Genomic DNA, 26,930 nt, shown 5'->3' with positions numbered 1-26,930 from the left:
CCACATGTGCATTCCACATTTCCTAAAGAGGAGAGGATAGTTAGATGATTGGAATAATGGCTATGCAAAGATTATATTTCGATTCGATTGCGATAAAGTGACAATTTGTTAGTAGAATTGACCTCTGGACAATTCAGAACCAAATTTCCTAGGAAATCTCAATGACATTTAACTTAACATAGGACCAGTTTATGTGCTTTTAAGCAATTTATTTCTGTTTCAATAAGTTCGATTTTGGTTGTATCTAGACGGTTTATTTACTTAGTTATGTACTTCACTGCCCGATCGGATACACTGTACAGAAATCGACGAAAATTTCTTAAGTATTAAAACTTTTTGGTAAGCGTTTCCTAAAGACCATGTTCTTATTTGGAATTTCGACGAACTTTTCAACATCATTTCAAACCCATAATTTTGTTCCTCTTTAGGGATTCACCTTGTGAGTCTACACAGCAAAGTTTGTGCAAGGTTTCCTGGGTAGATACAACTAATCTTATATTCTACCGTAAAACAGCAATACTTTGTATTGTGGAGTTCCGGTTTGGAAGGTGAGTAAGTGAAACAGGCACAAGGGATATAACATCTTAGTTCTCAAAACAAGCTTGGTATTGGCGATGTGAGAAATAGTTAATATTTTTTACAGCGCCATTTTCTATGGACAGTTGTGACGTATCACCAGATGGCGTAATATATTAAGATTTTTTTTAAAAAAAGAATGAATTTTCAGAAGCACTAACCTTTTTACTCATAAATAGAAGCATAATGACGGATTGTCACCAACACCATCACGATTCTAAATTCAAATATAAAACCCTTTCATACAAACTTTCATGAACAATTCCATATTTTATCAGATTTAAATACGCTACAACAGTTATCTTTTACTAAAACCCATTTTCACTATTTCCAACATCAAAAATGAGGATTTTCCATACAAAATTTCATTCCGTGTTTAAGCCTCTTAGTGTTCACGTACGTTACATAAGAAAACTCGGTAGAAAATTTCATTTCCCTTTACCCCTCGATTTAGGTTTTGCGTTATAGTCATTGAAACATTCAATTCAATAGATTATAACATATAATACCTTCTTAGGGACATCTTGTGTATAAAATCTGTAAAACTAAAATCTATAAATCTGTTACAAAACTAACATATGTCGTATCTTTATAACAAAGGCACTCTTTAATTGATAACGCTAGCGATAATATGAAATACAATCTATTTGACTGTTTTTTTTGTTGACTAATTTCATAAGAGTCACGTTGATACCTTTACCTTTTTGAAGTGATAACTTCCTTTGATTTGAAAATGATAAACAAAAAGAATCAAAATAAACTTTTTACAAGCACTTTTGTCATGGTCACAATCGTCATTTTACAATTAAGTGAAGCTAACACCGGTTCGGTAAGTACCAGCAAGAAACTCTTTTTCAACATTTAAAAATTAATATATCCTGTTTGGAAGTCAACAGGTATTAACTCCACGCTTTTTTATCATCTATAAAATCTTGTATCGAATAATATGCTTTTTTTACAAATGTATTTTTTATAAACGATTTGAATTTACGAAACGGCAAAGTTAAAAATGTCCGCGGAATTTTATTATAGAAATGGATACCTTGCCCCAAGAAGGATTTATTGACTTTGCGGAGTCGGAAACTTGGATGCTAAGAATATTTGCATCTATCAAATTAGAATTAGTTGTAAATCAACAATATGATTGTTGATTGGATTAGACTCAGACGTGTAAATGTTAAATAAATAATATTTTTACTGATAATACTGAAGCTTGTGAATACCTTCCAAACAAAAGGTACAAAAGTATTTTGTCTGTTTGTAATCGCTATTACCTATAGTCACGCCATAGCTTGTAAATGATTATACCAATTTCACACACGTTTTGGAGTGATGTTTTAAGAAGAAAATAAATAAGTAACACAAAAGAAAAAAGTCTCATATTCGTTGTATTAGAGTTAAGGTATTTTCTAATATCAAAATATGCTTCATTCACGTAGGTTTTTGTCCAACCACTTTTGAATACTAAAAATTCAGTAACTATATATATATAGTTACTGAATCGGAGTCGGAGATTGGAAAACGGAACGTCAAATCCTAATCGATTTGGGCGTATACGCATATTGCGTATTCGGACACAATGGTAGACACACAATGGTAGGTGGTTGACAGCTGACGGTTGCCAAGGGTTGTTTATAGAGAAAAAGCTAATAATTGATGAACGTCCGACTTCGCCGCGTTTCTTAATGTATATCATGGAAGAAGATCGCCCACAATCTCCAACGTTCCCTTCGTTATATATATATTTTAGTTCAATACAACAATATATATGTCCTTCCTGAAAGTCATCCAGTTCAAACTCCACGCTATATTTTTTTTTTTATTCTAGAGACTGCGAGCCAATTATTTATTTATTAGTGACGTAAACAAAAAATACTACTACTACTACTATAAAACAACGCATATCAAGTCATGTAAAAACACTAGTATAGTTGTTTCTATGTATTAGTTATGTACATAGTCTCCTTCTATTAAGAGAAATGATATAAAAACACTTAACTGACTCCCAGAGGTATTCTTCGAAGATTTCCAGCTGGTAAAGTGTGATGACAAGTGTCAACATGACTTTCTCCCAGTAACTCTAATAAATCCTTTGACAATAAATTCGCCAGGCCCGTATGTTGTTGAGCTGGTATAGATATGATATAACTACCTATATCTGTTTAAGAATAAAACATGCTTGTTTGCACCATCCCGTTTCCCACAAATTCTTACTCTAAAGGGTTGTCTGTAAGAGATTGCTTTAAGTAATAAGACCGCCTTTGCACGCTTCTCTTTTTGTTATGTTCTTGTAATGTTATGTACACTGTATCTTTTGCTTTTTGTGTGCAATAAAGTATCTATAAATAAAAATAAATAAAAAATCTGTGATGATATATAAAAAAATAGTAGTAGTAGTAGTCGCCTGCGTCTTCGCCCGCGTTTTATAGTTGTTGGTTGTCATGTTCAGGCGAAATAGAAGCATATGTCCTTTCTTGCAGTTCAAGTTTGCTTCATACCAAATTTCATCAAATTCGGTTCAACGGTTTGATCTTGAAAGAGCGACAGATAGATAAGAGTTACTTTCACATTTATAATATTAATATTAGTCCAGGAATTGTAGCACCAAAAATCGGTCCGCTCTACATAAAATTCTTCTATTTTTCGATTGGTTTATGTCGGAGGGTGCCCCCTAAGTATAAAACCGAGTTTCTGTCGCCAGAAACTGCGAGCGTTAACCACCATCTTGGAAAACGTTTTTTTGCATATATCTCGAAAACGGTAAGTTATACGTAAAGAACAGAAGAGATCTTTTTTGTAGAGAACAAAAATTCCCATCTTTTCAACCGACTTCCAAAAGGAGGAGGTTACAATTCGTCTTTATTTTTTTTTTTTTTTTTTTTTTTTTTTTTTTTATGTTTGTTACCTCATAACTTTTCACTGGGTGGACCGATTTTGATAAATTTTTTTTTGTTTGAAAGGTAGTGCTTCCCGTGGGGTCCCATTTTTTTTTAATTTTTTTCCGATGATGGTATCCATATGAAAACGACATAAGTCTTAAATTTGCATTATGTATATGCGCGACAAATAGGTGAATAACTGAAAATCACGTTAACCAATTTTGATAATTCTTTTTTTATTATAAAATATATACTTCAAGGGTAATTTGGTGAAAGTTTGGTAAGGTTCTGAGCACAGGATCCATGACAAAGCAACGGAACGGAAGGGAACGGAACAATTCTGAGGAGCACGTTAGCGATACTCAGTCGAATCTTTTATTTATAGGTTATTTGGATATTTGAGTCACCTTCCGTAATGTGGTTATGTTTATGTAATTATCATAGTCGAATATTATAATCAACTAGCTACCCACCCCGGCTTCGCACGGGTGCAATACTGATACTAAAATATACTACAGAATTTGTTTATTTACGACATCACATCGCAAACTTCTAAAATTATTAGTGTTTCTTTACTATATTGTTCATGTATTATATACACAAACCTTCCCCTTGAATCACACTATCTTTTAAAAAAAACCGCATCAAAATCCGTTGCGTAGATTTAAAGCTATAGGGACAGAGAAAGCGACTTTGTTTTATACTATGTAGTGATGGAACTCCTATACCGCTCGCAGTTAGGGTGCGATGTGGGGCAGAATTTCTTACTATCTTTAATCAAATTTTGTGTATGTGATGTGATGTCATATGATGTCCGAAATATAGTTGGTCTTTTTCAAAGTTTTTTTGCTGAGTTCGATTACAGCTCTTTCGAGGGATCCTTGTAGTTTACGCCGCGTGACGTATTAAATCCGCATTTTCGAATGTCTATTTTTGCTTTATTTGCAAGTTTCCTTTGAAATTGTCCTCGAAGTAGTTTTTGACTCATATAAACGGAACGCTTAATCTATCCATATTAAAAAAATAGTTAGTCAACATCAGCTTCACTTAAAATCAAAAAATAAATAAAAATTTTAACAAAAAGAAAAACCGACTTCAAACAAAACACTATTTTAAAACAAATGAATATGCACGAAAAAGTAATAAAAATAATTGCGTATTCAACATATTTTTTAGAGTCTTCCTAAGTTAAATGAAATGAAAAACATTAGACTACTTAAAAGTCGATTAACGATTATATCATGTAGTTATAATTATTGTTATATTTGGAGTCGGTGTCAGCCAATAAAACCCTACAGTATATCTATCAAAAAACAATACGAGAATACTTTAACAAATATGTTTTTTACAAATTACCTTTTACACAATAATATACTGGATCAATCAAGGGGCTCGTATCGCTTCTTTCTTTTGATTGTTGGGGCAAGGGCACCGTGGCTGACACCGGCTCCAAATATACCAATAATTATAACTACATGATATAATCGTTAATCGACTTTTAAGTAGTCTAATATTTTTCATTTCATTTAACTTAGGAAGACTCTAAAAAATATGTTGAATACGCAATTATTTTTATTACTTTTTCGTGCATATTCATTTGTTTTAAAATAGTGTTTTGTTTGAAATTAATTAAAATTTAAAATTTTTATTTATTATACCAAACTTTTCCCCCTATTGTTGATCTTTTCCGATATATTTAAGTAAGACAAGACCGATTTTAATGAAACTTACACTGCTCCCTGACTTTAAGTGCACCTTCCATTAAAATGATCGACTCAACACGAATTTTAGCTTCTGAGATATTTGCGAACAAACATACACCATTTAGCACACGAGTTTGGGAGCCTAAATGGATCATCATACTCTAGTACCTATTATTAAATTCTAACAATGTAGCATACATACATATCGAACTGATAACTTCCTTTTTTAGGACAAAAAACAACAACAGCAGCCTGTAAATTTCCCACTGTTGGGCTAAGGCCTCCTCTCCCTTTGAGGAGAAGGTTTGGAACATATTTCACCACGCTGTTCCAATTGGTGGAATAAACATGCGACAGTATATCTATGAAATTTGACACATGCAGGTTTCCTCGCGATGTTTTCCTTCACCGCCGAGAACGAGATGAATTATAAACACAAATTAAGCACATAAATATTCAGTGGTGCTTACCTGGGTTTAAATCCTCAGTCATCGGTTAAAATTCATGAGTTCTAACCACTGGGCCATCTCGCCTCTTTTTAGGAGTAGGATTATTTTTAACTTAAAAATTCAACGTATTTCAGGCTAAACATTTTTTCATATAGTTTTGGCTGAACACTTTCATACAATTTAATTCAACGCACAGCCACGTGGTGGAGTCTACTGGTATAATAACTAAATATACATACATTTTTTCCTTCGTTTTTCATACATTTAATCTTCTGTGGTCAGAGGCGTTTATTTTTAAAAATCATAAAGCAAGTCTGCTTCTATATTGAATTAAAATTTTAACTTTGATTTGACTTTGAACATCGGACGGGATAATTGGCAAAGTGGTGGTAAGTGGTCACCACCGCATGTACTCGTATATCGGACACTGTAAGAAACATTAACCATTCCTAACTTCGTTAACGGACTACGGTCCATAGGATAACAATATTTTAAACTTCATATACATACTCGTAGTTCTTTTCTTGGTGGTAGGGCTTTGTGCAAGCCCGTCTGGGTAGGTACCACCCATTCATCAGTTATTCTACCGCCAAACAACAGTACTCAGTATTGTTGTGTTTCGGTTTGAAGGGTGAGTAAACCAGTGTAACTACAGGCACAAGGGAAATAATATTTTAGTTCCCAAGGTTGGCACATTGACGATGTAAGGAATAGTTAATATTTCTTACAGCGTCATTGTCTATGGGTAATGGTGACCACTTACCATCAGGTGTCCCATATGCACGTCCGCCAACCTATACCATAAAAAAACTTAGCCTAGTGTACACGCCATTTAAATGTCAAACAACCATCATCATTTTTTACTCCATAGATAAACTGGAAAATTATATAAAAACAGGATGTCGTGGGATATCCGGTAGAAATAAAGTTCATTTCGCTATATGTTGTCCATTAACTACAATAAATTAACTAAGTTTAAACCCAATAAATTGACTGAAATTATTATTAAAAGATCTATTTCAATTAAAACAATAATATAACTTCACACGGGTGAAATACTGATACTAAATATACTACAGAATTTGTTTACATTCGAAATTAACAGCGTTACTTTACTATATTGTCCATATATTATGTATAAAAATCTTACTCTCGAATCACGCTATCTATTAAAATAGACCGCACCAAAATTTGTTGCGTAACTATAAAAATCTAAGCATACATACGGAGAGACAGCAGTGAGCGACTTTGATTTAGGTTATGTAATGATAATGATGATAATACTCACTGAATAATCACGAATCTTACGAAACTATAACTCGTACAAAGTTGAAATTCCGCAGGTTTTTTATAGGGAGTAGCCATCGCTAAGTCCTTATAAAGAATAGTTCGACGACCTCCGTGGTCGAGTGGTGTGTACACCGGTGTTCATGGGTACGCCACTCCGAGGGCCCGGGTTCGATTCCCGGCCGAATCGATGTAGATTACCATCGTTTTACCATCGTTTTCTATGTTGTCTTGGGTCTGGGTGTTTGTGGTACCTTCGTTACTTCTGATTTTCCATAAAACAAATGCTTAAGCTACTTACATTGGGATCAGAGTAATGTATTTGATGTTGTCTCATATTTTAAAGAATAAAATGAAATCAATGAAATGAAGAAGGATTTTACGTTTTATATATTATCTATGTTTGGTTTTTAGAAATTTCAAAAAGCTGCAGTTTGTAGCTAGTAATTTTATATAAAACCATATACAAAGGAAAGAGAAATAGAGGAAAAGCACTCTGCTGTAAACCACGTGAAAGAACTTTGTTCCAAATATATATCTTACAAGGGACACGTGAACATATAAAACCTTAAAAACATATATTACACGTTAACAATATAATATTAAAACATTTTGAATCTGCGTTCTTGTAAAATTAAAGTAACAGCCTGTAAATTACCCACTACTGGGATAAGGCCTCCTCTTTCATTAAGGAGAGGGTTTGGAATATATTCCTCCACGGTGTTCCAATGCGGGTTGGTGGAATGCACATGTGGCAGAATTTCGATGAAATTAGACACATGCAGGTTTTCTCACGACGTTTTCCTTCACCGCTAAGCACGAGATGAATTATAAACACATATTAAGCACATATAAATATAGTGGTGCTTGTCTGGATTTGAAACCGAAATCATCGATTAAGATGCACTCGTTCTAACCAATAGGCCATCTCAGCTCTTGTAAATCGGATGTTAAAATATATAAATTAAAAAAAAATCGAAATTGATTTCTATTCGTGTCTTTGTTTATATGAGTATAATCATTTGTTTTTTTTATGAGAAGTTAAATAACTTATGTCTATACTTCACATTGTGCTCGGCGGTTTATAAACATATTCAGAGAACACCATGAGTACCTTAAAATCTGTCAATCCCTTCTTAAGAAGATGAAGCCTCTGAATAGCAGGGTCTCATATACAGGCTGTGTTTTTTAATAGATTTACATTAAAAATACACATATTACTTTGTGACCTTGTGGCAAGCCCTTAGTCTTACTGTGTTCCGGTTTGGGAGAGTGAACTAAAACTATACAACTAATTAGTTAGTTGTATAGTTTTAGTTACTATGTTAACTACTTCCAATGTGTATGTTGTTTAATTTTATTTAAAAAACTAACTCTCGATATAATTAATGCTTTATATCGAGAACAAATAGTATAGAATTTAGCATATTATTTATTTATTTGAAAAACCATCAGCATATTCACAAAACAATGCAATCAAAAATACACGGACGACAGTGTGGTACACCACTGCAGGTATTTAGAGCACTATTGAATTACGATGAAAAATAATACGCTCTTAAATTAATAATAAAAACTCAAACTAACACAGGACAAAAGATACGGCTATGGCTCAATACGAACGTATCAATTATAAACCTCTAAAAATGAAAGAACAATAAAAACAGTGGTAATTACAGCGTGTAATAATCATTGCATATAACAAAGTCGCTTACCGCTGTCTGTCCCTATGTATGCTTATATCTTTAAAATTACATAACGGATGTTGATGGGGGTTTTTTTTAATAGACAAAGTGTTTTGAGAGGATGGTTTTTGTATATTATACATGAGACATAAAAAACCCGCTGAGTTTCTTTCGCCGGTTCTTCTCAGGATATTTTCTTTTCCGAACCGGTGGTACTGTTTCAATTGACTATCAACATGGTACTGTTTCATTTGAGTTTGAGTTGAGTATATAATACATAGACAATATATAAACAAACAAATTCTGTAGTACATTTAGCATCAGCACGGCACCCGTGCGAAGGCGGGGTGGGTTGATAGTGTTTTAAAGCCAAAGAGATTTTGATAGTGTATTTTGATGTGAAGTCTGTTTATGTAAATCCTGATGCATCGAATAATTGGTGAGATTTTCCCTGTATTCGTACGGTGTCTGTGTATAGCGAACGTATTTTTGATTATATAAACGACTTAGTGGATATGATATTCATTATATGTTTTAGGAATAAGGATCGTAAGAGTAGCTTCCCCATTATTATTCGTATCATATAACGGTGAGCTGTCAAAGTGTTCGAATTTAATATTATTTTGGACAATGACACCTTTTTTCAGTGATTTATTAACTTCAACTCACCCTTGACTAAGAGTATATTTCGCAACCAGATCAGCAATTTCATTGTAAGGTATATGTAGGTAAAAAAAAAACAATCCAAATATATAGGAATCATTTAATAACTACCGCGCGATATTGCATATAGATAGCATATACGTATATTACAATGCTTCTAAAATTTCAATTAGAGAAAAATTTCAATTAAAAATACAAAAGATTTATTTATTAGATCGTTGTATGAAATCCGATATTCTTTTTAATGTATCAAAGGTATCATATTACATGATCACTTCAATTATTAATTAATAATACTAAATTAATGAAAATATATTTTGCTTTGAACTGCCACTGAACATTAATGTGATTTGGTTAACAAAACAATAACGTTATATTATAGCAATTTAGCATTAGTCAACAAAAATGGCGCGTGGGTTCAAAACATAGATGAGTCGATGTCGTTATGTATTTAATATATAATGTGTAATGTAGCGATAAGGCCGTCCAAATTGTACGCCTCTTATTAAGGCGTATGTTGTATTTATTTATCCCATCAAAATATATATGTAAAATGAGAGCCAAGTTCAATATTATTGTATAATTTTGTTATTGATATCGACAACAAAAGAAGTGAGAAATGGGTGCCAAGTTCAATAGTTCTTCCTGAAATGTTTTTATAACTACATGAGATATTATGTCTTCTTATAACTTAGAATAATATATTGTAGTCTATGATCTGTCTCGGCTAGTTCTCATATACGAATTACATCTCAAGGCCTTGTGATTTGTGGATAGTAATAGAATATGCTAAGCAAATAGGAATTTATTTTCTCTGTACATATACATTACCTAATATCTAAAATTTAGTTTTGAATCGTTTATGTCTTTCGTGATAAAAATGTCAATTTTTGGACGTTAATATCTAAATAACCGTTTCAGATGTATTTATAAAATTTGGAGCACATGTGTATTTCGCAAGTCTTAGTATATGAAATTAATTTGACACGTTTAATTGAAATATTTTTTGAGTTATGAGGCGCTCAAAAGTGGCTCCATATGGTTCGTTTAATATTACACACGGTGCTGTGCGGTTCTGTTATTTAAACTTGGTTTGACATGCTACCGTGTCTCTAGATTGTTTTTCTGTGTGAATTACAATTACCCATGTGAATAAAAACGATTTCAAAAATAAATTAAATAATGATACATACAATCAATACAATATTGAGAAAAACTGAGCATCCTCGTTTGCAGGGATGACTTAACTCACCTAACGACCAACAACTTCACACCTTATATTTTTCAATGTTTATTTTCTATGTGGTTAGTTTAAATAGTGTTTAAATATTATAAATTCAAAGACGCCTCATTGTGAAGTTTACTTGAATAAATTTGAGTTGGTTTGACTTATTACAAAATTTAAATTGTTAATATTTAATTTTGTCCAAGAGTACTATAACTATAATTATAATAATCATAATTTCATTATTAATTAGTAAGTTATAATTATTATATTCTTGCTTAGTATTAGCAATTGAAAATCGTTTTCAATTCCAAGACGTAGACTTCCCACGCGTGTAAGTATAAGTACACATCCAATTTTTTTTTAAATTATTATTATATGTTATTTGAATTTGGTAGTCATTTAGACTCCATAAAACATTCAGTACGTATTACAAACTTCGTAAATGACAGTGTTAGCTAACAAAGACGAAAATACTTCGCAATTATTAAAGTTTTGTACATTGTCTTTTAATTAATTGTTGGAATGTCTCAAGGTAGTCGACGTGCTTGTGGTTAGGACGCCTGCAACTCAACTAATTGCGGGTTCAAACCCAGACAGGATCGCTGTATTGTTATGTGTTTAATATTCGCTTATAATTCATATCGTGCTTACATACCAGGTGGGGAAAATAACGAAAAATCTGCATGTGTTTAATTTCATAATTTCACATTTTATAACATACAGATTTATCCACCAACCCGAGTTTGATCAGCGTGGTGGAATGAGTTCGAAAGGCCGTTATTATCCCTCAAAAGGAGAAAGGGCTTTAGAACCACTGTGGGACACTATAAGGTTGTCAATGTTTATATTAACATATCTTAAGAAGAAAACCTAGTGAAACTTTTCACAATATGTTTTATTAATCAACTAGCTTCTGCCCGTGACTTCGTCCGCTTATATTTCGAATTTGTGACAGGATTGCGTATCTCAAAACCCCAAATATCTTACGGAAACCCTATTTTTTCCAAAACAAAATTTATCCTATATTACTCGTGAATAATATACCTTTCAAATAGTGAAAGATTTTTTTAATTCGGTCCAGTACTTTTTGAGCCTATTCATTACAAATAAACAAATGAAGTTTTCCTCTTTATAATATTAGTATAAATTTGTTTCTCCAGTGGAATTCTCATATAACCCTTACCAGTAGCTTTAGCTTCAAAGCATACACGTCTAGGAAAGTTAGACGAATAACTGAGATTGATGCATCTCGATTAGTATACACGACGAAGCTTCAGACTTTGCAATGTAATTCATTGAGCGAGGCATTCGTTTTATTGATAAAATTCTTCAAACACTTTTCGCTCCACATTTTGTTTGATAACATACTTGCATATATGCACGTGTGCACGTTGCCTTACAAAATCTATAATAATATTATAAATGTCCTAATACTATAACACAGGTTATTTAATTAGCCTAGCTAGGATAGCCAGTACATGTGTGTTTCTTTTGATGACTATGTTATAATACATTGAGACTTTTTTCGTAGTTCAACCATGTAACTGTTAATAAAGATTATTTTTGTCTAAAATAAATAAATTATATTATTAAATGTAAAATTAACTCTGTATGTCTGTTTCTCTGTTTGTCGTTGTTTCAAAACCAAACCACTGAACCGATTGATTAAAATTTGGTATGAAACAAATTTGAGCTCCAAGAAAGGACGTGCCACTTTCTTTGCCTAACACGAGACAACTGAACCCCTAACGCTAACTAATATTTATCTGTACATACATAACATCACAGAATATATACTGGGCAGTAACAGTAAGTCTTGATTTCTTAAAATATATGCCAAACAATAAATTTTCTGCTCCTAGGTTAATATTCAAAAATTGTAAAAAATGTTATTTTGGTATATGCACGCTGTTCCAATGCGGTTTGGTGGAATGCACATGTGGCAGAATTTCTATGAAAATTGTCTCATACAGGTTTCCTCGCGATGTTTTCCTTCACCGCTGAGCACGAGATGAATTATAAGGACAAATTAAGCACTTAAAACAGCGGTGCTTGCCTGGGTTTGAACCCGCAATCATCGGTTAAGATGCACGCGTTCTAACCACTGGGCCATTTCGACAAACAGACACTCCAATTTGATTATACGTATAAATAAAGAGCATATACGCGTCGAACGGAGAACATACCCTTTCTTTAAGTCGATTTACAATCACATTTTTCCGTAACAATGAACAACCAATTACGAAGGGTCAGATTTCGTCTTTGCCCTTACATAAGCTTTAGTGTACCATCTCTGAAAAATTGCTATCTTTGATCTGTTATGGCCTAAAGCAAAAATCTCATATATTAATACCGTAAGGCGATTTTTGTCCCAGTGATTAAGGGACAATAGCTGCACGTAAAAAATCGTTTATAGTCTCATTTGAAGATCTAAAGACGTGGATGTGTAGAAAAAAAGGATTCTTGATTATAATTTATTCAATTGTTTCAATTTAATATAGAAAATTTCAAAAAGTGGAAATATTAAATGGCTGGTTATATAAAATTAATGTATTTGACATTAAAAAAACAAAAAAGGTTTCATGGACTTACAATGAAATTGAATACGTAGCTTTAGAAATACTTATTTCTTAGGGATTTAAATAAGCGCGGAGTTTCGCGGGCGACCCTCTAGTAAATAATTATACAAACACATTTGAATAGCCAAGCGCTATCGTCAATCAAAGTGTAGACTACATCTCATTTCTTAAAAAAAAATCGATTGTTTTCATTACAAGCAGAAGAAGAATAACTTTAAAAATATAAAAAAATTCATTAATTACACATCATAAATTAATAGCTAGCATAAAAAACCTCATCGATCTTTATTTACGAAACAAATTATTTTGAAGCTTTTCCCAAAGAAGCATGTCATTGCGATATAGTGCTTTGAAAACCGCTGCGACAAACGTTTCAACGATAAAGTTGTGGCGTTTTTTATGTTAAACTCGACAACAATACCAAGTATGAATACATTTTTAGGACATAGTAGGGGGCCATTGGGTTATTTGATGGTAAGTAGTCAACACCGTAGACATTAGTGCTGTAAAAATTAATTATTCCTTACATCGCCATATGCCAGCAACCTTGAAATCTAAGATGTTATGTCCTTCGCGCTCACTCACCTTTCAAACTGGGAACAAGTAGAAAATCCGATGACTGTGTTGTACATACCTATACTTGTAAAAATTTCTACCAATATTAATTGTGCATTAATGCAATGAATATTAAAAGGCGACAGCTTGGTTGGCCCTGTCAATAAGGTTTGTCACTAAATCTGTCAAACTGTTTGAAATAGGCTGCAATCCAAATGGACTGAGGATTAAGCCTAGTGAATAAATGCATATTAAGGTTTGTGGAGTTGCTAGTTTGCTTTAGTTATCTAATATTTGTACTAAGCTTTTAATTCTAAACGCATCTGAGCTATTTTTAAGTAAATTCACTAGAAATATAATACCATGAATTAAAATTAATAATTTAAAATAAAGTATAGTAAGATTGTACACGTGTAAATAAAAATAAATTATTCGAATTTCTTATTTGAAAGTTCATTACAAATCATAAATGTTATTTGAGTCATTACATTCTACTCAACAGGTCACAAGTATAGCATAATCTCACCTCCAAAGGGATAACGCCGCACGTCACACAGATGTCAGCTACGGCGAGGTGAGTCATTAAGAGATCAACGCGTGACCTCCTACGGCGAGCACTCGCCAGCGCTGCTAATACCACAATATTCCCTATTGCGCCTACAGCCATGAGCGCGCCATAAGCGCTCAGGACAGCGCCTTGCTGTCGGATAGACACGTCCTCCCATGTCGTATTCCGTTCCTCTGGCGTTTCAAAGTATTCCCAGAACTGACGATCTATCGCTGAAGTTGATGTTTCCGGCCACGTTGACGTATTCGTTGGCATTTTTGTAAATAATCACTTCTTATTTATATCTAATAATAATTGTTTTTATTGATGCTTTATTAATTGCACATGATTTACGATGAATAATTTTTCTTTTATACGACGTTGATAGATTTTTCTTTTAAAAATTATTTCAACTTTTAGTATTTATTATTCACAAAAAAATATGTTTCATATAATATATGTTATTTCCAATACACTTTAGAAATAATGATAAAGTATTTAAAATAAGAAATCTACACTTTCAATTTTAAAAAATAATTCGAAATATTACTTGAATTTTCAAAAATTGTGGTTATAAAAAAGTTTTAACTAGTCCATAGTTATTTTTCAAAACGCACATATGAAATCGTAACTATATTAATTAATAGAAGAAGTTTCTTTAAATATAGAAAACTTTTGCTGTAAAGTTCGTAGCGTACGTAAGGCGCTAAGGCGTCGAGGCGACGTTCCTCGCCGAGTGATAACACCGACTGACGCTACGCTCCGTAGCCCGTAGCTTCGTAGCGCGGCTTATCAAAGCGGTTTCCATCGTTTTTAAAATGCTCTTCGTAATTAATATATGTTTTTATAATGATATTTTGAGATGTCTCGAAATCAATTTCTAGAAAAAACTACATACCTATTACATAGTCACAATGAGGTGCACTTTTATTTTTTATTGTTTAATTTTTTCAGCTGTAGATCATGCGGCCTGAGATTTGAAGTCCGGATGGAGTCAGATTAATAAAAAAAAAAGTAATGTCAATCTCAGCCTCATTTCAAAATCTATAGATTACAATGAAAGTCTGCGGTTTAATATATACACTTTTTATAATAAGACTGTTATTATTGTCAAAAAAATTCGAAGCATGCTAGCAGTGATACATTCAAAACCCTGCTCTTCTCGGCATTCCAATCTTCTTGTATAAGGTGTTAACTAAACCTCGTAGATAGTAGCCTTATGTTTGCACAAAATTATAATAACTCCTACAAAGTTCAATCCGTAAAGAGAACATCCTAAGTTAGGTTCAAGCCACTAAGTCCCTTGGAAGGACTTTGTGCAAGTCAGTCTGCGTGGGTACCCACTCATATATTCTGCCGTCAAACAGAAATATTTAGTATTGTTGTGCAACGGTTTGAAGGTTGAGTGAGTTTGTCATTACAGGCACAAGGGACTTACTTATCTTCTGAGTCACTAAACTTTCGGTGCATTGGCGATGTAAGGTATGATTATTACACTTGCAGTAACAATATCTACATAAATGGTAAATACTTACATTCAGACCATTTCCACGCCTTCAACATCATTACACAGTATAAAACAAAGTCGCTTATCGCTGTTTGTACCTATGTGTGCCTATCTTTGAAATTACGCAACGGATATTAATGCGGTCTTTTTAATAAATAGATTTTTAATTTGAGAGAAACGTTTTTGTATATAATACATTGACAATATAATTAAGAAACACTGTTAAGTTTAGAAGTTTTGTAGTATATTTAGTATCAGTATTTTACCCTTGCGAAGTCGGCACAGGACGCTAGTATATTATATAGTAAAAAATTGGGTTCAATCGATTTAATAACATTTTCCTCGAATAAAAATTAGTTTAAAAAGATACCAATAATGATTCAGAGCACTTTTTTTATTGTAAAATTTATTACCGACTAAGATACATATTTTTATATTCTACGAGAACTATCTATTTTAACGAAACCAAGACTTTATTCCACGGAAAACACTAATGAGCTTGGATAAGAATAGCTCATTTTATCTGCTTTGTTTATTTATTTTCATTTACTAATATAAGTTTTACATCAAATACTAACATATATGTGGTGATGTGTGTCGCAAGTAAGTATAAAAAACTACCTCATAATTATTGGTACTGTATTTTTATACGACAAAGATGTATTTTTAATATTAATTAAAAATAACAAAATTACTCTATGATTGTACGATATGTGAGCTACCTCTGAAATATGAAATACCTCTTAGTTTTAAAGCTTATTTAACTAGTTGAATATACAATACAAAGTAGCATATTTTTGATTTTCAAATGCAGCATTTCTCACGAACTCCCGACGTCGAACTACACCGGCGAGCACGAAATTAATTTCAAACCTTAGAGCATATGAATATTCGACAGCGCTCATTGAGTTGAACCTAAAATCATCGCTTAAGATTCGTGTGTAAACCTGAACCATCTCTGCCTTTAAATAACACACTATAGAATCATTTCTAATATTTGAATAGGTTTTTTGTTGTTTCTGAAAAAACAATCTATATTAAACAGTGTTTTATATGGGATGACGGAGTGCCTTTCGGAGAAGTGTTTAGTACATAATATTATTATACAAGTTCTGCACTTTGCAGTTCCCTCGCTTTATATTTAGACTATTGATGTGACGAACGTGAGTCTCGCGTTCTTGTTTTATATATCTATCTATGTATATCTACCAATCTATATATCTAGAAATGAAATGATATTGGAATGTCTGTTTGAAATATGAAAATAATCGCTTCTTACTTAATGCATCTGTATGTATATATGGCGCATACTCAAATATATTTTTTATAACATTTTTTCCCTGTCTGTTTGTTGCGGCTAATCTCTGGAACGGCTGGACCGATTTTAACGGGATTTGCAATGGCAGATAGCTGATTTAATAAGGAGTAACTTAGGCTACAAAAATAACTTTTTTAAAATATTCAGTGTTTTTTTTTTCATCTTTTTTGGTTTGGTTTGTTTTCGTATCTGAGTGTACAAACAAAATCACTTCTCGCAGTCAGTACGCTAAAACCTTCTACAATGATGTTAATTCGTTTTTCATCAATAAATAGAGCGATTTAAGAAAAAGATTAAATGAGTCATATATATATATATATATTAGTATCTCTACTAAAAAAAAATACATTCCTAGCCAGAAAAAGCATGTTTTTATATTTGTTTTTCAATGTAAAATTTATATTAGATTAGTATCAATGTATCAATTAATAAGTTACTAAACAGTTTATCAAACACACCAAATGTGACATTGTTTTTACCAAAGCGACTATCAGATATGACTCTTGTGCCGGTATAAGCTGGTTGGCTTACCCACACAACAAAAAAATATAATATTATAAGCGGGTAGTTACCCAGACGAGCTTTACAAAGTGCTACCAAGCAAAACGTGAATTAAAACACTATGTGTTACTAGGTGTCGCTCGTGGATTTCCTCGCGTTTTACGGGGTTGATTTTCAAGTGGTCAGACAAAAAAACGTAACCTTTTTTATGGAATAGGTTGGCGGACGAGCGTATAGGCCACCTGATAGTAAGTGGCCACCATCACCCATAGACAATGACGCTGTAAGAAATATCAACTATTCTTTACATCGTCAATGTGCCACCAACCTTGGGAACCAAGATGTTATGTCCCTTGTGCCTGTAGTTACACGGGCGCACTCACCCTTCAAACCGGAATACAAGAATACTGAGTACTGTTATTTAGCGGTAGAATATCTGATGAGTGGGTGGTATCTACCCAGACGGGCTAGCACAAAGCCCTACCACCAAGTAAACCTGTAACCTTCCATGAAGATCCAGTTTGCTTCACTTAAACTTCATCAAATTCGTTTCACCTTTTTGATGATGATAGAGCTACAGACAGATAAAGATTCTCTCACATTATAATTTTAATATAGATAACGCTGAGGTGAAGTCAGTGCTTGTGAAAGCAAGCAATGAAAATCTATTTAGACAGGACCTCCTTGATGCCGACACTTCAGATTACAAAAGACGTAAAGGACCTGACAAAATGGCGACCGTCAACGTAAATAAGTACTCATATTAATTTCCTATTATATTCAACAATTCATACTAAAAAAAAAATCTATCACAATATGAAGTGATTTCTACTTTTTAAGAGTTTTATCGAATGTCATACAATACCATTTTATATACATTTCGTTCTTAAAATTAAAATATTTCTGTTAAAAAACATTAAATTTAATTCGTTTGAACATACATAAAAACAAATTAAAAAATGTAGATTACTTAATACTTAATTATTTTCATAAAAAAAACGTTCGAAAACTATATTAAAAATAAAATAAGTGTAAAGATAATTAGATTTTCATTTCGATTTACAAGTAAATTGGTTTCGAGTTCGTATGAAGGTCAAATGTTCTTGAAACAAACGAGACGTAAAATACACTCACATGTAAACTTATTCCTATAATATAAACATATTCACACACACATGCAAATACACACACTAAGAAACAAACGAACATCTTAAAGAGATTTTATAATAATGGTTTTATAAACGTATAATCATTTATTACGTAGACTTTTTTTTTAATTTGATAAATTTAAAAAAAGAACGTTTTCCAATCAGCTCGCTTTTGTGTTATGCGATATTAGTCGAGCGTAAAGTGATATTTATGATTGTGACTAGGCGAGGCAAACCAAGACAGATCTATATCGATACCTCGGATTACGGAGGTGTATGTGACTAAAATAGATAACGTTTTTAACTGCAGAAGATATGTGAAGATTACAACTATTAAATACGGGATATTGACACTGCTGTTTATTTTTTTACAGTGGAGCTCGATATTTCGACATTACCTACAAGTGTCTTATTTCCGTAAAACACCGAATAAAAATAAAAAACATGGTAATTATTCCGAATTTAATAACCGTAATTAGGTAGATGGTAGGGCTTTGTGCAAGTCAGTCTGGGTAGGTCCCACCCACTAATCAGTTATTCTACCGCCAAATAACAGTACTCAGTATTGTTGTGTTCCGGTTTGAAGGGTGAGTGAGCCAGTGTAACTACAGGCACAAAGGACATTACATCTTATTTCCCAAGGTTGGTGGCTCATTGACGATGTAAGGAATAGTTAATATTTCTTACAGCGTATTTTCTATGGGTGATGGTGACCACTTACCATCAGGTGACCCATATGCTCGTCCGCCAACTTATACCGTAAAAAAATAACCATGTTAATTTAAAATCTTATATGAGAAAATATTTACAGTATTTGCAGTATATAGCTAGAGTTTCCTTCATCCATCAGTATGCCACCATTTCGGCATAGTATTGATGTACAGTGATTTACGATCAGAAAAATGTTTTCGCCTTAATTCTGCAACTATTTCTATTATTATACTCATGTTATTTCACGGAATAAAGATAGTTTGCATATCGTTTTAAAGATAGATTCAATGGAGACAAACAAAAACATAAAAAGTCATATACTCCACAAAGCAGAAAACACTGTGAAGCTGTTGACTTCCAACAATACAACAATAATAACGGCCTGTAAATTCCGAGAAGGTTTGGAACATATTCTACCACTCTTTTCCAATGCGGATTGGTGGAATAGACATGTGGCAGAATTTTTATGAAATTTGTCACATGCAGGTTTCCTCACGATGTTATCCTTCACCGTTGAGCACGAGATGAAGTATAAAGACAAATCAAGCACATGAATCAGCGGTGCTTGCCTGGCTTTGAACCCGCAGTCATCGATTAAGATGCACGCGTTCTGACCACTGGGCCATCTCGACTCAAAAATTATATAAATGAGTCGTTGACTTCCAAATATTATATAAATTAATCGAATGAATAGAGCAAAAAACATATAATGACAAAAGTTCCTCGATGATTGCAATATTTAAAAGCAATACATTTAGATAAAATAAAAAAATATATCATAATTATAAAATCAGGAAATAAATGGGTTAACAAAAATATTAAAGAAAATAATGTATTGTGGAATTAGTTTAAACAGAGTCCTAAAAAAAATCAATTACAAAAAGATTCCAAAACTGAAATAAATAATTTGTCTCTATCTATAAAAACCAAAGATAATGTGGATTTATTTAATTGTGTTTTTCTAATGTAAGCGATGGATGTATTTTGTGTGAAATAAATTTGTTTAAACAGAAATTCCATATTAAAAAGTGTTTAATTGTTATAGAAACGTAAAAACGGCTTCAAAAATGTCCAAAATATTTGCATTAATTATAAGCAACACATGAAATTATAGTAATGTGCATTTTTTTTTATTTGCTCATTCCGTGTCTATAATGCTATATGTTATTTTATTTTACGTGTGAATCAAACATACGCTGAGTATAGTATATATGTATACCTTTTTACATAGACTATAATATATTCACTTCTAATTCATTCATTCATTATTAATTAATTAATTTATTTATTTATTTACTTAAGGAAAACAACAGCATATAATACAAATATAAACCTTAAAAAAAGTATACGCATAATAGAGCCAATTACAGTTTTTTCATTGAATTATGCAAACTTAATATTAGTTAACAGAAGTAGCAACACATAGTTATGATAGATAACATGTAAAGGTAATAACAAAACAAATGAGTTGAAAATAATATAAAATAACTAAAAAAAAATATACAATGTGTTACTTCTTGACTTAATATTTAATGAAAACAGGAAATATTTCCTGTAAATTGTATTCACTTTGAATAAATACCAGCTAATTATTAAATTACTATCGAAAAGATTTAAACAAAAGGCACGTATGATTTATCGGGTATTATTAATATATATATTCATCAAGAATGATATTCTGTACTCACTTCATCTTACTCGACTCGCCTAGCGGCGCTATTTTGATCTATGTATGTGTGTGTAAAATGTACCATTGTGGACTATTTTAAAGTGATCATTAAGGCTTACGATGCTTTAGCACGTTATTTTGATATAGGGTGCTGTGTAACTACAGGCACAAGGGACATAGCATCTTAGTTCCCAAGGTTGGTGGCGCATTGACGATGTAAGGAATAGTTAATATACTTACAGCGTCATTGTCTATGGGTGATGGTGATCACTTACCATCAGGTGGCCCATATGCTCGTCCACTAAACTATTCCATAAAAAAACTGCTAGGGTTTGCAATTTAAGCGCAATAAGAGAGTGTATTTACGACATTAGAAACCTCTAAAATTATCAGTGTTTCTCTGCTATATTGTGCATGTATTAAACATATACACTTTCCTTGCGAAATATTCCATTTATTAATTTTTTTTTTATTAACATAAGAATTAACAACATTAAATGCTTATATATATACAAATATGAACTAAAACTAGTTACTGTATAAATCTTGACCGCGTAGAATGGTGGTAAGAATGCTAGCAGCATTACCCCCTTGAATCGCAATTTCGATCCTCTGGGCAAAAAACGAACCAGCTCTCCTGTCACCAGTGGAGGCAATGAGGTGAGGTGTTATACTTTTGATGAAGCTTTTTGCACCACTACTCCAAGGGCCAAGCGTTTTAACAGCAAATGGAACAAAAAAGTAATTAGATATAATACACGAATATTTAGTTATTTTTTTGGCTTATTAAATTAAAAACACATCAGAATCCGTTGCGTACTTTTAAAGATTTAAGCATACATAGAGACACACAGCAGTAAGCGACTTTGTTTTATACTACGTAGTAATCTATATCAGCAGTAATATTATGTACTCACTTCATCTTTATCGACTGGCCTAATGGTGCTTCGCTTTTTTATTCCGTGTATCCTTTATTATTTACTAGCGACCCGCCCCGGCTTCACACGAGTGCAATACTGATACTAAACATACTACAGAATTTGTTTATTTACGACATCACATTGCAAACTACTAAAATTATCGGTGTTTCTTTACTATATTGTACATGTATTATATATAAAAATCATCCTCTCGAATCACTCTATCTATTAAAATAAACCGCATCAAAATCCGTTACGTAGTTTTAAAGATTTAAGCATAGATAGTTGTATAGGGACAAAGATAGCGTCTTTGTTTTATGCTATGTAGTGATAGTTTTTATGGTGAATGTCGTAAATCAATTGCTGAAACATCTTCGTGTTTTGCGTCGAGTTTCGAGTTTGTGTAACAGATTAATTGAATTGAAACCTTCACGTGAAAGATAATATATTGTTATACTAATGACGCGCCCCTGTTTCTCATCGAATTCGATGGAATTTATTAATGAAGAAATTGATAAGGTATAAATATAACTAATACCCTATTATAAAGATCTTTTATGAGATTATAATCACTTAATTATTTTAGTTCTAAAATAATGTTATATATTGTTATTTTATATGAAATAAATGTTTTCTTCTCCATTATAATCTACTTGCTATTTTAAGACCGCTCGAATTGAAAATAATCGTATTAAGTAAAAGTTATATAATACTCTAAAATACAATTTTTAAATTTAAATTGTATAATACCCTTCAAAATTACGAAGTCATTGTATTTTTTTGTTGCGGAGATCTTTTTCATAAAGTATGGATGGATTTCTAGGAATCCATTTAAGAACCTTTATTGAATATCCTCTAAATCTAAAAGTATATAATATCAAAGTGAAGTTATCTATATACTATTATATATAAAGATACATAAGTTTTTAAAAGTGAACATTAGGTTAGGTTTAGTAAATTAAAGTAAAGTAACAGCCTGTACATTTCCCACTGCTGAGATAAGGCCTCCTCTTCCATTAAGGAGAGGGTTTGAACATATTCCACCACGCTGGTCCAATACAGGTTGATGGAATGGATATGTGACAGAATTTCGATGAAATTAGACACATGCAGGTTAAATCACGATGTTTTTCTTCACCGCCGAGCACGAGATGAATTATAAACACAAATTAAGCACATATATATATTAGTGCTTGCCTGGGTTTGAATCCGAAATCATCGGTTAAAATGCACGCATTCTAACCACTGGGCCATCTCAGATCTATGGATAAGTTTGGTTTGAGTTTTTTTTCAATTTACTACAAATTTACAGTTCAAGCCTTAGACCTCATTCAAAATAATCATATAACCTATTTGTAACAGTTTACCCAAAAGTACGTTTTTATAATTTAAACACAATACTAGATAATAATATTTTGATGTTTTTAGAAATTTTAATCATATCTCACGATATTCGAATGAACTTACAAGCTCTGTTGATTCATCTGTTAATAAGATAGAATTTAAATTAAGAAACTCTTTATACATACACACACACATGAATATGTACATACGCACGATCTCACACACACATATGTACATTAAATTTGAGACATTACACTTGTATTATTAATAATATTTTGATAAAAATAATTTTACTAGTTTTTATGATATAGGATTAGCAAATGCCACCTGATGGTATATAGCAACCACAAGACTTAAAAATATGTACCTTCATAATATCTTTTTATTTTTTTATGAGTTTATTTATAAATATTCAGAAACATTATAGAACTCAATAAAATGAGTAAATTATTTCAATTGATGTACTTGACAGTTTCTGCATGCGTAGTAATAAAAATTGGGCTGTATGGATGGACACTTTGCATCGTTGCGTTATAAAAAAATAAAATGGACACTATAAAATTCAGAAGTGTATTCAATAAAACGCTTTAAAATTCGAATAATTGCGTTCCATGATCGATCCTAGCCTTGTATTTCATTTTGATGTAAATAATAATATAAATAAAATAACATAAAGTGCAAATATATTGACGAACGTTAAGGTCGAATCGTCAAGGAATAAATTTAAAGAAATCAAGATATTAACTGTTGCTTCTCAATATATAATCTGTAATGTTATGTATGTACGAAAAAATATTACTGATTTTATGAGAAAATGTGATACTTATAGCATTGGTACAAGGAACAAACACAAACTTGTTACTCTTGTTACTCGACTGCATAGAGTCAGTAACTCCTTTGTGGGGCAATGTATACGGTTTTTCAAAAGGATCCCAGAAAGCGTTCAAATTGCCTCTGTTGCCAAATTAAAAAAAAAATGTATAAAGGAACGCTTGGGTGCAAAAGGTTATTTAATATTTATTATACAATTAATGACTTTATGATTGATAGCACACCTTGGGAATGAAACGATAGCCTCTTGGCTATTTCATTTCATTTAAATTGTTTATATAATACATGAGACAAAAAAAGACCCGCCGAGTTTTTTTCGCCGGTTCTTCTCAGGTCAGGGTATTTTCTTTTCCGAACCGGTGGTACTGCTTCAAATGACTATCAATAAGAAAGTGTAATACTTCTATATTGAATAAAGCAATTTGATTTTGAACAAACAGAACCCGTCAATACCTACAAGTAACCCCCTATGTCAACTTTACTAATTAGGCATATAAACTAGTAGGCTTTGCTTGTGTTATAAGGGTTAGTTTTGGAGTGTTTAGGTACGTTTGGACTTCTACAGAAATCCCGACATTAATGTCTGTACTGATTACACTCGTTTGGACTTGATTGTAATGGATCTTTTGTGCCCAAGTAGTGTGTGTCTATTTGTAAGTATACGGAAATTGTGTCCCAGCTGCTCACACGCAAAATAATTAGTGATACTCATTTTGAGTACATGTCATCCTGCCTCTAATACTACTATTGTGATAAATAATAACAAAAGACGAAAACGTAAAAGAAGTATTTGAGTACAACGGTAGATTCGCATGCGGTAAGAATAAGAAGCTTACTATAGAAATAAAACTAGTTTAAACGGATTTTAATCGCGTATATTAATTAATTTTTAACATCCCGACGTTTCGAGCACTTTACTTTTTTATTAAAATCAATTTAAAATTAGTTTTATTTCAATGTGTAATAAACGTGAAAATTTAAAACAGCTTACTATAGATTTGGGCACAATTTTTGACGTGATTAGCTTTGACAGTCTATCTGTAAAACCTTAACCAATAAAGAATACAAAACACGTTCAACGCCTTCTTCTCGGTCAGGCTCTGACTTCATTACTTATGAATACTTTTGTAATATAGTAATGTAATGTGGTATATATTTAGGTGACGATGTCTGAGTAGGTATCATCCACTCATTACAGGTATATTATATTAGCATATTTAGTACTGTTGACTATCACTGGCACATAACTGATGTAGTAACTAGGAGTAACTTATATTTAATTCGAACGCTTACGAAATCTGCCCCAAATAGTACTAAGCAAAAGTTAATTGCATTGTGATAAATAAATGTAACAGCAAAATACCGCAGCGAAAGAAAAACTCGAAAAATTTAACGGACACAAAAGTCTGGAGTTACAATTAATATAAAAAAAGCCACTAGGCAAGCGAGTCAGTTCAAGAGACTGAAATGTCGTCGACGTAGCATCAATTGCATTCTTTCTTCGTTTTCTTGGGAACGGTGGAATTACGATTAACGGAATCGTAGAAGCGGTGACTCGATTCTCAAGGAGTTGGAACGTAAGACAATTTTAGTACTATTGACCAATATAAAAACAATAGTACTGAAACTTAAACTGTTATGCTGTGGTTATATAGGCATACTGAAGGCATACGTGGAGACACGTTCGTACGTAAAATTTCAATAAAAACGACATCAATAATTTTATACAATTCTGTAAAATCGCGATTTAAAAGAATCGTTTGAGAGCGTTTGTGTGTTAAACGATCCTATGAAACTAACTATTTTTTTTTAAAATGAGATGATCGCCTGCAGGCAACACATGATGTGGAGTGAAATGATCGCCTGCTACACATGGTAAAAATATTTTTTTATTAGTGTATGGAAACAATTATTGTAAAAAATACGACATTTAAAGATCGGTTTTTCTCAATTTATTTCTGAAACCCGTGGTACATTTTGTCAGTCAATAAGCAAGATTAATTTTATATTAAACTAGCTGTGCCCGCGACCTTGTACGCGATTGAATTTAACTAAAAATATATTATTGTAGATTAAGTTACTCCTTATTATATCAGTTATCTGCTAGTGAAGGTTCCATCAAAGCCGTTCCAGACATAACCGGAACAAACAGACAGACAAAAAATGTTAGTTTGGTATATTTACGGTACATATATGCGCTTTTGATCTTCTTTTTAGTTTAGTAAAGTTTATTTCTTAAATGACAATAATTACTGTGCAATAGATAAATTTACAAAACTAAATTGATTACCTTCTTCCTCTATAAACACATTCGTATTTCCGCGTCGCGATTTCCAAGATATATCATAATAATATTCCATCAAACATTTCAAGGCTCTGACTCAATAGTCTGAACAATTGGTCGACATAAAGAGGTATTGATTCACGAAACCCCGATGGGGAATTTCCGTGAACAATTTTACATTGAATAATAATAAAATGAAAGGCCGTTTTCATTTTTGATTCCGCAGTGAATATTCTCATACGATTCATATTTGTTACACTATGATCTTCTTTTCCAGAATTGATATACGCTAATACTATATCGAGCCGAGATGGCCCAGTGGTTAGAACGCGTTGCATCTTAACCGATGATTGCGGGTTAAAACCCAGGCAAGCATCATTGAATTCACGTACTTAATTTGTGTTTATAATTCATCTAGCGATTAAGGAAAACCTCGTGAGGAAATCTGCATATATCTAATTTCGTCAAAATTGGAACCCGCATTGGAACAGCGTGGTGGAATATGTTCCAAACCTTTTCTTCCCTACCTTCTCCTTCCCACTGCTG

The 26,930-nt window shown here is 32.3% G+C and overlaps 1 protein-coding gene across 1 annotated transcript in view; it reads right to left on the bottom strand.

Moving 5' to 3' along the window:
* Positions 1–14,427, bottom strand: part of LOC124534925 (adipokinetic hormone/corazonin-related peptide receptor variant I-like) — a 205,682-nt gene extending 191,255 nt beyond the window's left edge. Inside the window, exon 1 of the mRNA XM_047110968.1 lies at positions 14,131–14,427. Within this exon, the coding sequence (XP_046966924.1) occupies positions 14,131–14,427 (297 nt within the window). The remainder of the gene's footprint in view (positions 1–14,130) is intronic.
* Positions 14,428–26,930: the final 12,503 nt, after the last annotated feature.

This window comes from Vanessa cardui, chromosome 13, assembly GCF_905220365.1.
Source record: "Vanessa cardui chromosome 13, ilVanCard2.1, whole genome shotgun sequence".
NCBI lineage: Eukaryota > Metazoa > Arthropoda > Insecta > Lepidoptera > Nymphalidae > Vanessa > Vanessa cardui.
This window is presented reverse-complemented; position numbering and strand designations above follow the sequence as displayed.